The sequence below is a fragment of the Heptranchias perlo genome, chromosome 35, assembly GCF_035084215.1.
Source record: "Heptranchias perlo isolate sHepPer1 chromosome 35, sHepPer1.hap1, whole genome shotgun sequence".
NCBI lineage: Eukaryota > Metazoa > Chordata > Chondrichthyes > Hexanchiformes > Hexanchidae > Heptranchias > Heptranchias perlo.
The window spans coordinates 25,332,774-25,349,326 of NC_090359.1; the positions used below are offsets into that span (position 1 = coordinate 25,332,774).

The window sequence follows — 16,553 nt, forward strand, 5'->3', positions numbered from 1 at the left end:
GACCTGCAGTAATGGGCTCTGGGTGACTCGCCCTCGACTCTCCCCAGCCTCTCTGCGGGGAATCGTCTGACCTTCGTTCGGCAGGACCCCATCGCCCAAGCAGCACGGCTGAGATGGGGGAACTTGGCGCCTGATGGGAGCGTGCACAAACCCTGCACCCCAGGGTGCTGCTGTTAATACTGCGAACAGCAGGGCCGTTTTAGGAGCTCGCGCTGCTGGGGGTCAAGCTTCGGCACCAAGGAGTGGGTCGTCCAGCCAGCCCCTGGAGTTTTCTGACAGTTGATTTTAATGCTGAGCTCCGTGCCTGAATTCCAACAGGGAAGGCTCCTCTCTGCGAGAGTGAATTCATAAAGTTTTACACGTACACACGCCTTTGAAGGTGGCAGGACAGGTCGATAAAGCTGTTTAAAGAAGCATACGGGATCCTTGGCTTTATAGATAGAGGCAAAAAGAGTACAAAAGCAAGGGAGTTATGCTAAACCTTTATAAAAACACTGGTCAGGCCCCAAGCTGGAGTACTGTATTCAACTCTGGGCACCACACTTTAGGAAGGATGTCAAGGCCTTGGAGAGGGTGCAGAGATGGTTTACCAGAATGTTACCAGGGATGAGGGACTCCAGTTATGTGGACAGACTGGAGAAGCTGGGGTTATTCTCCTTAGAGCAGAGAAGGTTAAGGGGAGATTTAATAGAGGTGTTCAAAACTGAGAGGTTTTGAGAGGGTAAATAAGGAGAAACTGTTTCCAGCGGCAGGAGGGACGGTAACCAGAGGACACAGATTTAAGGTAATTGGCAAAAGAACCAGGGAGGACACGAGAAAATTTTTTTATGCAGCGAGTCGTTATGATCTGGAAATGCACTGCCTGAAAACGTGGTGGAAGCAGATTGAAAAGGGAATTGGATATACGTACTTATGAAGGAAACATTTTCAGGGCTACGGGGAAAGAGCAGGGGAGTGGGATTAACTGGATAGCCCTTTCAAAGAGCCGGCACAGGCACGATGGGCCGAATAGCCTCCTCCTGTGTTGCAAGATGCTACGATACTCGACTGTGACTGTCAAGGGAAGGGCAGTGTCGTGTAGAATCAACAGGTGGCACCAGAGACAGGTCAGGAGTGATTCTGCCTCCACAGACCACACATTGCCAGATGTGGGGAGATGTTTGGTTGATGCCAGACACTTCCCTAGTGGTGGCCTGGGGCTTAGAGATGTTGGGGGCGGAAGGAGAAGAGAAAAGAGGGAAAAATAAGAGGCAACTCGTCACACTTTCCATCAGCCAGTTTGAGAGTAGCCACTGGCAAAGGCTCAGGACCAGGTTGGTCGCAATCGGTGCTCAGCCAGGGGAGGCCTGAATGAGGGGGTGATGTTAATAAGTTGTAACGGCAGGCGGTTGCTCTGCACCGGATCTCAGCCAGGGAGACAGTTGGTGTGCTACAATAGGTCTCACCGCCCAGGGGAACCAGCCAAGGTTCCCACTACCCAGCAAAAAGAAATAGGAAAAGAACGTGCATTTATATAGCGCCTTTCACGACCTCAGGACGTCCCAAAATGCTTCACAACCAATGAAGTACTTTTTAAAGTGTAGTCACTGCTGTGGGGAAACGCGGCGCCCAGGACACCGGCTGGCCGTTAGGCGGGCCAGGAGTGAGCTCGGTGTGAGGTCCTCATGGTGGATTAGCCTGCCAGAACTTGCTGACTAGGTTGAAACATGACTCACTCTCTCATCAGATTCTGATTTTTAAAAAAAAATTCGTTCATGGGATGTGGGCGTCGCTGGCGAGGCCGGCATTTATTGCCCATCCCTAAATGCCTTTGAGAAGGTGGTGGTGAGCCTCCTTCTTGAACCGCTGCAGTCCGTGTGGTGAAGGTTCTCCCACAGTGCTGTTAGGAAGGGAGTTCCAGGATTTTGACCCAGCGACGATGAAGGAACGGCCGATATATTTCCAAGTCGGGATGGTGTGTGACTTGGAGGGGAACGTGCAGGTGGTGTTGTTCCCATGTGCCTGCTGCCCTTGTCCTTCTAGGTGGGAGAGGTCGCGGGTTTGGGAGGTGCTGTCGAAGAAGCCTGATTTCTGATGGTTCTGTTCCAAATAAGTCCTGCTTCATCAGCAAACTAAACTGACCTCTGCAGGGTAAAATGTAAAGGAAGGGATTTCAGTCCCGGGCTGGTTAAGGTTTCAGGGGTAAGAAACTAACAGTGACTTCCACTGGTACAATGCATGTCTGTGGATATCAGGTGAAACAGAATCAGGTATAACTATGATGCCCCACACAGAATAGCCTGCCGATCCATCAGGCTTGCACATGATGAACAGTCATGAGGAAGAGAGAGAGGGGGGTGCTTGTCACCCCATATCCCAGCAGGGGTGCAGTGCCTTTAGGATAGAACATGGAGGGGGAGGGGGGGGAAGGAAGAGATGGAAAAATCATTCCATGATATAAGACAGTCACTAATAAATCCAATAGGGAATTCAGGAGAAACTTCTTTACCCAGAGAGTGGTGAGAATGTGGAACTCGCTACCACATGGAGTAGCTGAGACGAATAACAGATGCATTTAAGGGGGAGCTAGGTAGACACAAGGGTGAAAGGAAAGAAGGATATGCTGATAGGGTGAGATGAAGCATGGTGTAAGGAAGCTTGTGTGGAGCATTGGCTAAATGACAGGAAACAGTAGTGGTGAATGGTTGTTTTTCGGACTGGAGGAAGGTGTACAGTGGTGTTCGCCAGGGGTCGGTATCAGGACCACTGCTTTTCTTGATCTATATTAATGACTTGGACTTGGGTGTACAGGGCACAATTTCAAAATTTGCAGATGACACAAAACTTGGAAGTGTAGTGAACAGTGAGGAGGATAGTGATAGACTTCAAGAGGATATAGACAGGCTGGTGAAATGGGCGGACACGTGGCAGATGAAATTTAACGCAGAAAGTGCAAAGTGATACGTTTTGGTAGGAAGAACGAGGAGAGGCAATATAAACTAAAGGGGTGCAGGAACAAAGAGATCTGGGGGTATATGTGCACAAGTTGTTGAAGGTGGCAGGGCAAGTTGAGAAAGTGGTTAAAAAAGCATACGGGATCCTGGGCTTTATAAATAGAGGCATAGAGTACAAAAGCAAGGAAGTCATGATGAACCTTTATAAAACATTGGTTTGGCCACAACTGGAGTATTGTGTCCAGTTCTGGGCACCGCACTTTAGGAAAGATGTGAAGGCCTTAGAGAGGATGCAGAAGAAATTTACTAGAATGATTCCAGGGATGAGGGACTTTAGTTACGTGGATAGACTGGAGAAGCTGGGGTTGTTCTCCTTAGAGCAGAGAATGTTGAGAGGAGATTTGATACAGGTATTCAAAATCATGAAGGGTCTAGACAGGATAGAGAGAAACTGTTCCCATTGGTGGAAGGTCAAGAACCAAAGGATGTAGATTTAAGGTGATTGGCAAAAGAACCAAAGGTGACATGAGGAAAAACGTTTTTTTACATAGCGAGTGGTTATGATCTGGAATGCACTGCCTGAGGGGGTGGTGGAGGCAGATTCATTTGTGGCTTTCAAAAGGGAATCCGATAAGTACTCGAAGGAAAAAAATTTACAGGGCTACGGGGAAAGGGCGGGAGAGTGGGACTAGCTGGATTGCTCTTGCATAAGGCCGGCATGGGCCGAATGGCCTCCTTCTGTGCTATAACCATTCTATGAAACACCGGCATAGGCCAACAGGGCTGAATGGCCTCTTTCTGTGCTGTACATTCTATGTATATGTAAAATAAAAGCGCAGCTTTGCCTGAACTTTCCTCCGACTGCCTGACCTTTTTGAGGATTATAGTTTTTTTTATTTGTTCATGGGATGTGGGCGTCGCTGGTGAGGCCGGCATTTATTGCCCATCCCTAAGCCAGGACACGGATTGAAGCTGGGAACGGAGAGGAAGGTTGAAATATCGAGCACGTCAAGTGGGCTGAGTCACAGTGAGATAATGTTTATGCATTGAATGTGAGGCATTTAAATTGCCTGATCTTTAATACATGATTGGCAGGCTGCATATGTTAAAGGGGATGTGCCTGCGAAGCTGGGAAAAAAGAATCCCGACTGCTACAGAGTGGAACGGCTCGCTGTCATTACCTTTAATCACTGTCAGCTGTTTCCCCGACACGTTGAGCTGTCGACACTTGACTGTTGGAGGTGGCAGGACGGTTAGCAGCGTACTCACTTCAGCAATGATTGGGGGGGTGGGGAGAAGATAAGAGAGAGGAGGAGTAGAAGAGTCATTAAAACAAAAAAATAAATAAATCTTACTGCACAGTTATCAAGCAAGATGACTGGAAAGGATATAGGGGGTGAATCTGGACATCTGCGGGGGATGCAAAACCAGCAGTATCGCACGGGGCGCCTGTTATACCCTCCGCTCGATTGACTTCAACAGAACTGGTTGTCAGGAGCATCGTGTAACTATCAGCTGATGCGATTCTGCCTGTCTTGCGTCTCCGCCCATGTCCAGTTTCACCCCCAGACTTTGGTTTATGATCGCAGGTAAATGTGTCTTTTCTTTGCATTCAGTGGAGGCCACGCTACAATTGTACACGGCTCCCAGAGGGAAAACTAGTCTCGAGATTTGCACATCAATTTAACCCCCTCCCCTGTCGCGCCCCCACCCCCCTCCCAAGGCCAGTCCAAAGTGCCAGCCCCGTCGAACATGAATGGAGGCACTTACCAACCCCCATGAACCCTCGAGCAATGGATGTTACTGCAGTGGTTCTGGGACGAAGGCCGGGGGGGGGGGGGGCGGGGGGAAGTGGTGATGGGGGGAATCCTAGGCACCAAGCTTGACAATATTGGACGCAACAACTTGCATTTATATAGCGCCTTTAATGTAGTAAAACGTCCCAAGGTGCTTCACAGGAGAGTTACCAAACAAAATCTGACACCAAGCCACATAAGGAGATAATAGAACAGGTGGCCAAAAGCTTGGTCAAAGAGGTAGGATTTAAGGAGCATCTTAAAAAGGAAGAGAGGCGGAGAGGTTTAGGGAGGGAATTCCAGAGGTTAGCGCCGTGGCAGCTGAAGGCACGGCCGCCAACGATGGAGTGATGAAAATCAGGGATGCGCAAGAGGCCACAATTGGAGGAGTGCAGAGATCTCGGAGATTTGTACGGCTGGAGGAGGTTAGAGAGATAGGGGAGGGGTGAGGCCACGGAGGGATTTGAAAACAAGGATGAGAATTTTTTTAAAAAATAAAAGCGAGGCATTGCCGGACTGGGAAGCCAATGTAAGTCAGCGAGCACAGGGGGTGATGGGTGAACGGGACTTGGTGTGAGTTGGGGTACGGGGCAGCAGAGTTTCAGATGAGCTCAAGTTTACGGAGGGTGGAAGATAGGAGGCAGTCCAGAAGAGCATCGGAATAGTCGAGTCTGGAGGTAACAAAGGAATGGGTGAGGAGTTCAGCAGATGAGCTGAGGCGGGGGCGGAGACGGGTGATGTTACAGAGTTGGAAGTAGGCGGTCTTGGTGATGGAGAGGATGTGGGGTCAGAAGCTCAGCTCAGGGTCAGGCACTTAGAAAGTGCTCTCCTCAACACTTTCCTTCCCCTTTGAACAACTCATCTACAGCAACTTAAAACACACATGAACGTGAAGGCGAAGGCCAAGACCCACCAGAGTTGTAAACGGGTCTAATCACAGGCTCCGCACACAGAGCCTCTCAATCTCAGCCACAGCACTAAAAAGGGGAAGGGTTCCATTTCTCAGCACGGACATCTTTCATGTGGATGAGAATTGACAAAAAACTTAAAAACCATTCTCCTTCCACTGAGCTCTACATTTACAAAGAAACTTGGATTTAAATCCCGTGCAGGCCTTCTGGGATAGTCATTACTCTGCCCACAGGGTTAAATTGCTGGGATCTCTCTCATCATCGTACCTTGAGCTTTAAAAGTGCTTTGATCTTCTCTGAAGATTTGGGAGGGATTTCGGTTCTGTAGAATGGTCAAGTAGCCGTGCTCCCTCACCTCTGCTTTCTCTTGATCCCTCTTCCACACAGTGACAATAATCTGCAATCGAGAATATGGTAAAGTGAGGACGGGGCTGCAGCATTTTGGATAAGTTGGGGGGGGGGGGGGCAGGTGAAGAGAGAGAGAGAGGGGGGGGGGGGGGGGGGAAGAGAGAGGGGGGGGGGGGGGGGGGGAAGAGAGAGGGGGGGGGGGGGGAAGAGAGAGAGGGGGGGGGGAGGAGAGAGAGGGGGGGGAGAGAGAGAGAGGGGGGGGGAGGAGAGAGAGAGGGGGGGGGGGAGAGAGAGAGAGAGGGGGGGGGGGAGAGAGAGAGAGAGGGGGGGGGGGGAGGAGAGAGAGAGAGGGGGGGGGGGAAGAGAGAGAGAGGGGGGGGGGGGAAGAGAGAGAGGGGGGGGGGGGAAGAGAGAGAGGAGGGGGGGGGGGGAAGAGAGAGAGGGGGGGGGGGGGAAGAGAGAGAGGGGGGGGGGGGAAGAGAGAGAGGGGGGGGGGGGAAGAGAGAGGGGGGGGGGGGAAGAGAGAGGGGGGGGGGGAAGAGAGAGGGGGGGGGGGGAAGAGAGAGGGGGGGGGGGGAAGAGAGAGGGGGGGGGGGAAGAGAGAGGGGGGGGGGGGAAGAGAGAGGGGGGGGGGGAAGAGAGAGGGGGGGGGGGAAGAGAGAGGGGGGGGGGAAGAGAGAGGGGGGGGGGGAAGAGAGAGGGGGAGGGGGGGGGGGGAGAGAGAGAGGGGGGGGGGGGAAGAGAGAGGGGGGGGGGGGGAGAAGAGAGAGGGGGGGGGGGGAAGAGAGAGGGGGGGGGGGAAGAGAGAGAGGGGGGGGGGGAAGAGAGAGAGGGGGGGGGGGGAAGAGAGAGAGGGGGGGGGGGGAAGAGAGAGAGGGGGGGGGGAAGAGAGAGAGGGGGGGGGGGAAGAGAGAGAGGGGGGGGGGGAAGAGAGAGAGGGGGGGGGGGAAGAGAGTGAGGGGGGGGGAGGAGAGAGGGGGGGGGGGAAGTGAGAGAGGGGGGGGGGGAAGAGAGAGAGGGGGGGGGGGAAGAGAGAGAGGGGGGGGAAGAGAGAGAGGGGGGGGGAAGAGAGAGAGGGGGGGGGGAAGAGAGAGAGGGGGGGGGAGAGAAGAGGGGGGGGGAAGAGAGAGAGGGGGGGGGGAAGAGAGAGAGGGGGGGGAAGAGAGAGAGGGGGGGAAGAGAGAGAGGGGGGGGGAAGAGAGAGAGGGGGGGGGGAAGAGAGAGAGGGGGGGGGGGAAGAGAGAGAGGGGGGGGGAAGAGAGAGAGGGGGGGGGGAAGAGAGAGAGGGGGGGGGAAGAGAGAGAGGGGGGGGGAAGAGAGAGAGGGGGGGGAAGAGAGAGAGGGGGGGGGAAGAGAGAGAGGGGGGGGGAAGAGAGAGAGGGGGGGGGGGAAGAGAGAGGGGGGGGGAAGAGAGAGGGGGGGGGAGAGAGAGAGGGGGGGGAAGAGAGAGAGGGGGGGAAGAGAGAGAGGGGGGGGGAAGAGAGAGAGGGGGGGGAAGAGAGAGAGGGGGGGGGGAAGAGAGAGAGGGGGGGGGAGAGAGAGAGGGGGGGGGAAGAGAGAGAGAGGGGGGGGGAAGAGAGAGAGGGGGGGGGGAATAAGAGAGAGAGGGGGGGGGAAGAGAGAGAGGGGGGGGGAAGAGAGAGAGGGGGGGAAGAGAGAGAGGGGGGGGGGAAGAGAGAGAGGGGGGGGGGGAAGAGAGAGAGGGGGGGGGGGAAGAGAGAGAGGGGGGGGGACGAGAGAGAGGGGGGGGGAGAGAGAGAGGGGGGGGAAGAGAGAGAGGGGGGGGGAAGAGAGAGAGGGGGGGGGAAGAGAGAGAGGGGGGGGGGAAGAGAGAGAGGGGGGGAAAGAGAGAGGGGGGGAAAGAGAGAGGGGGGGGAAGAGAGAGAGGGGGGCAAAGAGAGAGAGGGGGGGAAAGAAGAGAGAGGGGGGGAAAGAGAGAGAGAGGGGGGGGAAGAGAGAGAGGGGGGAAAGAGAGAGGGGGGGGGAAAGAGAGAGAGGGGGGGAAAGAGAGAGAGGGGGGGAAAGAGAGAGAGGGGGGGAAGAGAGAGAGGGGGGGAAAGAGAGAGAGGGGGGAAAGAGAGAGAGGGGGGGAAAGAGAGAGAGGGGGGGAAAGAGAGAGAGGGGGGAAAGAGAGAGAGGGGGGAAAGAGAGAGAGGGGGAAAGAGAGAGAGGGGGGAAAGAGAGAGAGGGGGGGGAAGAGAGAGAGGGGGGGGAAGAGAGAGAGGGGGGGGGAAGAGAGAGAGGGGGGGGGAAGAGAGGAGGGGGGGGGAAGAGAGAGAGGGGGGGAAGAGGAGAGAGGGGGGGGAAGAGAGAGAGGGGGGGGGAAGAGAAGAGAGGGGGGGGGAAGAGAGAGAGGGGGGGGGGAAAGAGAAGAGGGGGGGGGAAGAGAGAGAGGGGGGGGGGGGAAGATGAGAGAGGGGGGGGGGGGAAAGAGAGAGAGGGGGGGGGGAGAAGAGAGAGAGGGGGGGGGGAAGAGAGAGAGGGGGGGGAAGAGAGAGAGGGGGGGGGGAAGAGAGAGAGGGGGGGGGAAGAGAGAGGGGGGGGGGAAGAGAGAGAGGGGGGGGAAGAGAGAGAGGGGGGGGGAAGAGAGAGAGGGGGGGGGAAGAGAGAGAGGGGGGGGAAGAGAGAGAGGGGGGGGGAAGAGAGAGGGGGGGGGGAAGAGAGAGAGGGGGGTGGGGGGGAAAGAGAGAGAGGGGAGGGAAAAGAGAGAGAGGGGGGGAAAAGAGAGAGAGGGGGGAGAAAGAGAGAGAGGGGGGGAAAAGAGAGAGAGGGGGGGAAAAGAGAGGAGAGGGGGAAAAGAGAGAGAGGGGGGGAAAAGAGAGAGAGGGGGGGAAAAGAGAGAGAGGGGGGGAAAAGAGAGAGAGGGGGGGAAAAGAGAGAGAGGGGGGGAAAAGAGAGAGAGGGGGGGAAAGAGAGAGAGGGGGGGAAAGAGAGAGAGGGGGGGGAAAGAGAGAGAGGGGGGGAAAGAGAGAGAGGGGGGAAAAGAGAGAGAGGGGGGGAAAGAGAGAGAGGGGGGGAAAGAGAGAGAGGGGGGGAAAGAGAGAGAGGGGGGGAAAGAGAGAGAGGGGGGGAAAGAGAGAGAGGGGGGAAAGAGAGAGAGGGGGGAAAAGAGAGAGAGGGGGGAAAGAGAGAGAGGGGGGAAAGAGAGAGAGGGGGGGAAAAGAGAGAGAGGGGGGGAAAAGAGAGAGAGGGGGGGAAAAGAGAGAGAGGGGAGGAAAAGAGAGAGAGGGGGGGAAAAGAGAGAGAGGGGGGGAAAAGAGAGAGAGGGGGGGAAAAGAGAGAGAGGGGGGAAAAGAGAGAGAGGGGGGAAAAGAGAGAGAGGGGGGGAAGAGAGAGAGGGGGGGAAAGAGAGAGAGGGGGAGAAAAGAGAGAGAGGGGGGAAAAGAGAGAGAGGGGGGGAAAGAGAGAGAGGGGGGGACAGAGAGAGAGGGGGAAAAGAGAGAGAGGGGGGGGAAGAGAGAGAGAGGGGGGAAAGAGAGAGAGGGGGGAAAGAGAGAGAGGGGGGGAAAGAGAGAGAGGGGGGGAAAAGAGAGAGAGGGGGGGAAAAGAGAGAGAGGGGGGGAAAAGAGAGAGAGGGGGGGAAAAGAGAGAGAGGGGGGGAAAAGAGAGAGAGGGGGGGAAAAGAGAGAGAGGGGGGGAAAAGAGAGAGAGGGGGGGAAAGAGAGAGAGGGGGGGAAAAGAGAGAGAGGGGGGGAAAAGAGAGAGAGGGGGGAAAAGAGAGAGAGGGGGGGAAAAGAGAGAGGGGGGGAAAAGAAAGAGAGGGGGGGGGGAAAAAGAGAGAGCACGTGCGACAGAGAGCAAGTAAACGAGCGAGACACACAGATGCGCACAACAGGCTTTTATCGCTCATCTTCTTCCAAAAGAAAGACAGGTCAAAACTTTCCATACGGCAGTGTGTTTACTGGCGATCTACTGCTGACAATCTTGGTTAGGATCTTTTTTAAACAGAGAAACCTCAGCGAGAGGCCTAGGCCAGTCGGGCGCCAGCTCGGTTGAAAAGAGCAAGGGAGGAAGTGGTATATCAGCAAGTGGATGAGGTGACAGTGGGATGGGACGGTGAAGAGATTTCGGCCACTTCTCATAGAGTCATAGAGTTATACAGCACAGATGGAGGCCCTTCGGCCCATCGTGTCCGCGCTGGCCATCAGCCGTCTACTCTAATCCCATATTCCAGCATTTGGTCCGTAGCCTTGTATGCTATGGCATTTCAAGTGCTCATCCAAATGCTTCTTGAATGTTGTGAGGGTTCCTGCCTCCACAACCCTTTCAGGCAGTGAGTTCCAGACTCCAACCACCCTCTGGGTGAAAAAGTTCTTTCTCAAATCCCCTCTGAACCTCCCGCCTTTTACCTTGAATCTATGTCCCCTTGTTATAGAACCCTCAACGAAGGGAAAAAGCTCCTTAGTATCCATCCTATCTGTGCCCCTCATAATTTTGTACACCTCAATCATGTCCCCCCTCAGCCTCCTCTGCTCCAAGGAAAACAAACCCAATCTTCCCAGTCTCTCTTCATAGCTGAAGCGCTCCAGCCCTGGTAACATCCTGGTGAATCTCCTCTGCACCCTCTCCAAAGCGATCACATCCTTCCTGTAGTGTGGCGACCAGAACTGCACACAGTACTCCAGCTGTGGCCTAACCAGTCTTGATTAACGGGGAACTGAATGCAGAGGAACCAACACAAAGACAGGGGGTAAACTGTGAGGGGCAAGGGGAGATAAAACATACTGCCAGGTACATACTGTACTGCAAAAAAACATACAAAAACTCAGTGGTTCAGAGTCAACAGCTAGAACTGTGCCAGACAGACAGACAGCTGTACCAGTGGTTTGATGACTCATGGGACACTGCTCAGCTGTACTCTAACCAGCCATGGACCAAACCTTAACGTTTGCAGTACTCATTTCCCAAAGACAGTCCTATGTGCAGCCATTCTGGCCGTGACCAATAAACCTCCTTGGCATTCCACATAGAACCAAACCGGACAGCCTGTCAATACAAGAAGGACCTACACAAGCTGCTGCAGTGTTGATACCACAAGCGGATTTGGTGAATATAGAATTACATTCGTATCATCTGGCAGACTATCTAGGCGGCAACAACTTTTTCCTCTTCTCTCTATTCTGCCCCAAGGGGTCGCTTACTGGATTGGTGACATTTTTCCCACTTCACACCAGCTACCCTATGGCCTCTCAGAGTGAGATTGCCAAATCAGCCCCCGATTTGGGCAGTTTTGTGTTTTCTCTCTCTCTCTCTCTCTCTCTCTCATCGGTCCACACCCACAAGCGACCTGATTCGAGATTGCCTGAATTTATTTTGCCTGGAACCTTCCCAGCCCAACATCGGAAACTGTTATCCCATCGGGATGCGGAAAGAGCAGGGCTAATTGGATAGCTCTTTCAAAGAGCAGGGGAGTTTTCCCCGGTGTCCTGGGCCAATGTTTATCCCTCAACCAACATCACTAACACAGATAATCTGATCATTATCACATTGCTGTTTGTGGGATCTTGCTGTGCGCAAATTGGCTGCGGCATTTCCTACATTACAACAGTGACTCCACTTCAAAAGTACTTCATTAATGTAATGCGCTTTGGGACGTCCTGAGGTTATGAAAGGCACTATATAAATGCAAGTCTTTCTTTCAATGGCTTGGAAAGTTGAACCCATCCACATGGAGTCAGATATTTGAAAAAAAATCCAATTTCAATCCCTTTCTGGTTTACCAGCTAACCTTAGCGAACATTCCAGGGATGGGCCACAAAAGACTGATTTACAAAACCTTTCCTTAGTTCCCGTCAGTTCCTTAAATAGAATTGCTGAACTTGGTAGCCCAGGTTATTTGGTTTTCTGACCCCCACCTCCCACTCCCACCAGCCAGTGACCATCCAGGGTACTGGGCAGACTGCAGGCACGATGTGCTCCCTGTGCCTGTTTTGAGACCGGGATCTTACAGGATGAGGGGAGGGTTGACAACTCTGGGTGGATATATTCCCGGAGGTTTCATCACATGAACGTCTGCCTCACCCAGTCAAACAGCCCTTCCACCCACCCCCCCAATCACCAATATTTATTATAACTAATGAGCAAAAATGTTCAATGAAAGAAAACACACTATTTTTTTGTTTACTGCTCCTATGGTTTTGTCTCCCAAGCTGTTCGTAGCAGTGTCCAGGGAGATTAATCCAGTGTCCAGGGAGATTAATCTTTAACTCCCGGAGATTCCGGGACAATCCTGGAGGGTTGGCGATCCCGAGGCGAGATTGAAGTGTTCGACAGAGACAAGCAGCACCCTCACACAACTGAATTTGGTTTCTGGCAGCACTGAGTTTAAAGGACATTACCCATATTTCTTAGCACCCTAATAGTTTAAATATGTGGGACTGCCATTTAGGAATCTAATGTCCAGCACAGAAACAGGCCATTCGGCCCAACTGGTCCATGCCGGTGTTTATGCTCCACACGAGCCTCCTCCCACCCCTCTTCAGCTCACCCTATCAGCACAACCTTCTATTCTTTTCTCCCTCATATACTTATTTGGCTTCCCCTTAATTTAATAACTAAATAATTTAAACTTGCAAGATCTTTATTTAGCCACCAGATGCCAGGGAGAGGAATTCACAAATTATTTCAGCTTGCATTCCCCTGCAGTTAGCTGATTAACCAGAATGTCATTGAATCAAAACAGTTTACCAATATCTAACTCAGTGCGTCGATGTTTTCAATTTTCCAAACCATGAACAAATATGCAAGGTATATTGGAGATGTTTAATCATTTCCAAACACACCTTCAATAAAATTGTTTCTGTTTAGGTCTTCAAAAATGGATTCTATTTTCTGAATCACTGTAGCGCCTTTGACTTGCAAACACTCCCCATCCTCATCCGGCCCTCGTCAACTGGCATCCAACTCTCCTCCTCTATATTTATGCTGACCCGTACTTACATAGGAACAGGAGGAGGCCATTCAGCCCCTTGAGCCTGTTCCACCATTCAGTTAGATCATGGCTGATTATTTGCCTGCCTTTATTCCATATCCCTTAATACCCTCACCTAATTTTGACCCATGTTTGTTAGGCAAGAATGTCAAGGGTTACGGAACAAGGGGGGGGGGGTAGATGGTGCTAAGATACAGATCAGCCATGATCTAACTGAATGGCGGAACAGGCTCGAGGGGCTGAATAACCTCCCTCCTGCTCCTATGTTCCTAACAAAAATCTATCAATCTTAGTTTTGAAATTTTCAATTGACCCCCTGTCTCAACAGCTTTTTGTGATGAGGGGTGGTGGGGGAAAAGAGTAATTACTCTAATCAGGGAGGACGGACTCTGGCTTCACTCAGTTCAATCAATAATCCTGCCCCCACTGCCCCCTCCTCCTCCTCCACCACCACGTACTCCTGATGTTCTAGTCCTTTTTAGCTTCACGTGACAAATTCCACCTCGATATCTAACACCCCTAAAAGTAAATAAAGTCCCCGCCATTTAAAACGTCCACTTTTAAAACCGGCAGTCGCTGATATCGGCCAAAAAGCGATAACCGTTAACCATTTGCATTAACGCCAATTTCAAAGTTGCCGGTTATAGCGCGGTAAACGCTCCCTTTATTTCAGGCAGAAACAGCTGCGCTCACTCCCTACTCCGCACTGCATTAAGGTGCACCGAGTGCCAGTAAATAGCACCTCAAAAATGTTCTATTACCTTTTGTGTACTTAAGCCCTTCGAATCCCCTCTGAGGGATGTGGGGTTACAGCTTGTACAAAGCACTGACTGCAGTTTAAATGAAGCTAACTGCATTGCAGGCAGTCTTACTTCATGTATTCAATAGTGATGTACAACAATCTTGTTACGCAGTAGAGTGCTGTAATAACGCCATCCCGTTATACGTGGCAAATCGCGTTCGCATGAATACGCCCGTTATATACAGGTGGGGACGGTACCTGCATCCCTGTAATCAGCATGCTCTAGATAAACTCTCAGAACTGCTTGGGCGGTGGTGGGGGGGGTTAGCCTCACTGAAAAATTATTAGTGATTCAAATCCACTCTGAGGTTATGAGGAGATGGTGTGTTAAAAATGGAATTACAATCAGAGGAAATCAGAAAGGCATACGGGATCCCGGGCTTTACAAATAGTGGCAGAGAGTGCAAAAGCAAGGAAGTTATGCTAAACCTTTATAAAACACTGGTTAGGCCCCAGCTGGAGGATTGTGGCCAATTCTGGGCACCACACTTTAGGAAGGATGTCAAGGCCTTAGAGAGGGTGCAGAGGAGAGATTTACCAGAACGGCACCAGGGATGAAAAACTTCAGTTACGTGGAGAGACTGGAGAAACTGGGATTGTTCCTAGAGCAGAGAAGGTTAAGGGGAGATTTAATAGAGGTGTTCAAAATCATGAAGGGTTTTCACAGAATAAATAAGGAGAAACTGTTTCCAGTGGCAGAAGGGTCAGTAACCACAGGACACAGATTTAAGATAATTGGCAAAAGAACCAAAGGGCAGATGAGGAAAAAAAAAATTCATAGTTAGTTGTGATCTGGAATGTGCTGCCTGAAAGGGCAGTGAAGCAGATTCAATAGTAACTTTCAAAAGGGAATTGGATAAATAGTTGAAGGGGGAAAATTTGCAGGGCTATGGGGAAAGAGCAGGGGGAATGGGACTAATTGGATTGCACTTTCAAAGAGCCGCCATGGGCACTACGGGCCGAACGGCCTCCTTCTGTGCTGTTTGATTCTATGATTCTAAGTAAATCAATTTAAATAAGATCAAAGAACAAGGGCTATAATGAAATTGCTTCACAGGGTAGCTCATTCCAAACGGAACTGAGCAGTGCTCACTACATACATACAATCCTTTGTGGCTGTATAATGATGCTCTGATGCTTTTCCAAGTGACAGCTTTGCTTTTGAACTCAGCATTAAATCCTCGCCTCTGTTCTGAGTTTCCGTCTCTGAATTAGTGGAGGCAGCCAGTCTGATTATTATTCCCCATGTGTGAGATGATGTGATAATATTTCAGGCAGCCACAGGCTGAATCCTGGCACATTTGTGCAAAGTAACTCACGGCCCACTGAACAATTAAATAAAATGTAAATAATCTCGAGGAAGTCTCTGGTAACTGGGGGAAACGTAAAGGCTTTCTCTGCATGGTTTCCAATCTCATCTGCATAATTAAATAGAATTTACAATGCAGAAATAGGCCATTCGGCCCAGCTGGTCTATGCCGTTGTTTATGCTCCACATGAGCCTCCTCCCTCCCTACTTCCTCTAACCCCATCACCATATCCTTCTATTCCTTTCCCCCTCATGTGTTCATCTAGCTTCCCCTTAAATGTATCCATGCTTTTCGCCTTGACCACTCCACGTGGTAGCAAGTTCCACATTCTCACCACACTCTGGGTAAAGAAGTTTCTCCTCAATTCCCTATTGGATTTATTAGTGACTATCTTATATTTATGGCCCCTAGTTCTGGTCTCCCCCACCGAGTGGAAACATTTTCTCTACATCCACTCTGTCAAGCTCATTCATAATTTTAAAGATCGCTATCAGGCCACCCCTCAAGCCTTCTCTTTTCTAGAGAAAAGAGCCATCGCCTGTTCAATCTATCCTGATAGGTATAACCTCTCAGTTCTGGTACCATCCTTATAAATCTTTTTTGCACCTATTCCAGTGCCTCCTAATGGATTTCCTATAAATACATAATGCTTTACACTATTCAGTAAAAACTTAACTGTGTCATTTTGTTAACTGTTTGGTTAACATCTAAATCATCACATAGAATCATAGAAAGGTTACAGCACAGAAGGAGGCCATTGGGCCCATCGAGTCTGTGCCAGCTCTATGCAAGAGCAATCCAGCTAGTCCCACTCCTCCACCCTATCCCCGTAGCCCTGCAAATTTTTTCCTTTCAAGTGCTTATCCAGTTCCCTTTTAAAGGCCATGATTGAATCTGCCTCCACCACCCACTCGGGCAGTGCATTCCAGATCCTAACCACTCGCTGTTTACAAAGTTTTTCCTCATGTCGCCTTTGGTTCTTTTGCCAATCATCTTAAATCTATGTTCTCTGGTTCTTGACCCTTCCGCCAATGGGAACAGTTTCTCTCTATCTGCTCTGTCTAGACCTTTCATGATTTTGAATACCTCTATCAAATCTCCTCACAACCTTCTCTGTTCCAAGGAGAACAATTCCAGCTTTTCCAGTCTATCCAGGTAAGTAAAGTCCCTCATCCCTGGAATCATTCTAGTAAATCTCTTCTGCACCCTCTCTAAGGCCTTCACATCTTTCCTAAAGTGCGTTGCCCAGAACTGGACACAATACTCCAGTTGTGGGCGAACCAGTGTTTTATAAAGGTTCCACATGACTTCCTTGCTTGTGTACTCTATGATACTAAGTTTTGTACATTTAGTAAAGGGTCCTGGCAGGCCCCAGAAGCATTTGCCGGATGGGTATATTTTCCCCACTCTCAGGTAAAGAAGCTCAGGGTCCCAGTGATTTGTCCGCTCCTAGTGAGTCTTACTGCAGATGTTACAATGCCACATTGTTGGGCTTTGTACGTCTCTCCATTTAACAAATGCG

General features: G+C 51.3%; 1 protein-coding gene across 1 annotated transcript in view; it reads right to left on the reverse strand.

The window, feature by feature from the left end:
* The window catches only part of trappc14 (trafficking protein particle complex subunit 14), a 76,979-nt gene that overhangs the window by 18,065 nt on the left and 42,361 nt on the right, over positions 1-16,553 (reverse strand). The window contains exons 3-4 of the mRNA XM_067971850.1: positions 5,908-6,037; positions 4,115-4,201 (exon numbers count right to left, since the gene is read on the reverse strand). Coding sequence (XP_067827951.1) covers positions 4,115-4,201; positions 5,908-6,037 — 217 coding nt within the window. The remainder of the gene's footprint in view (positions 1-4,114; positions 4,202-5,907; positions 6,038-16,553) is intronic.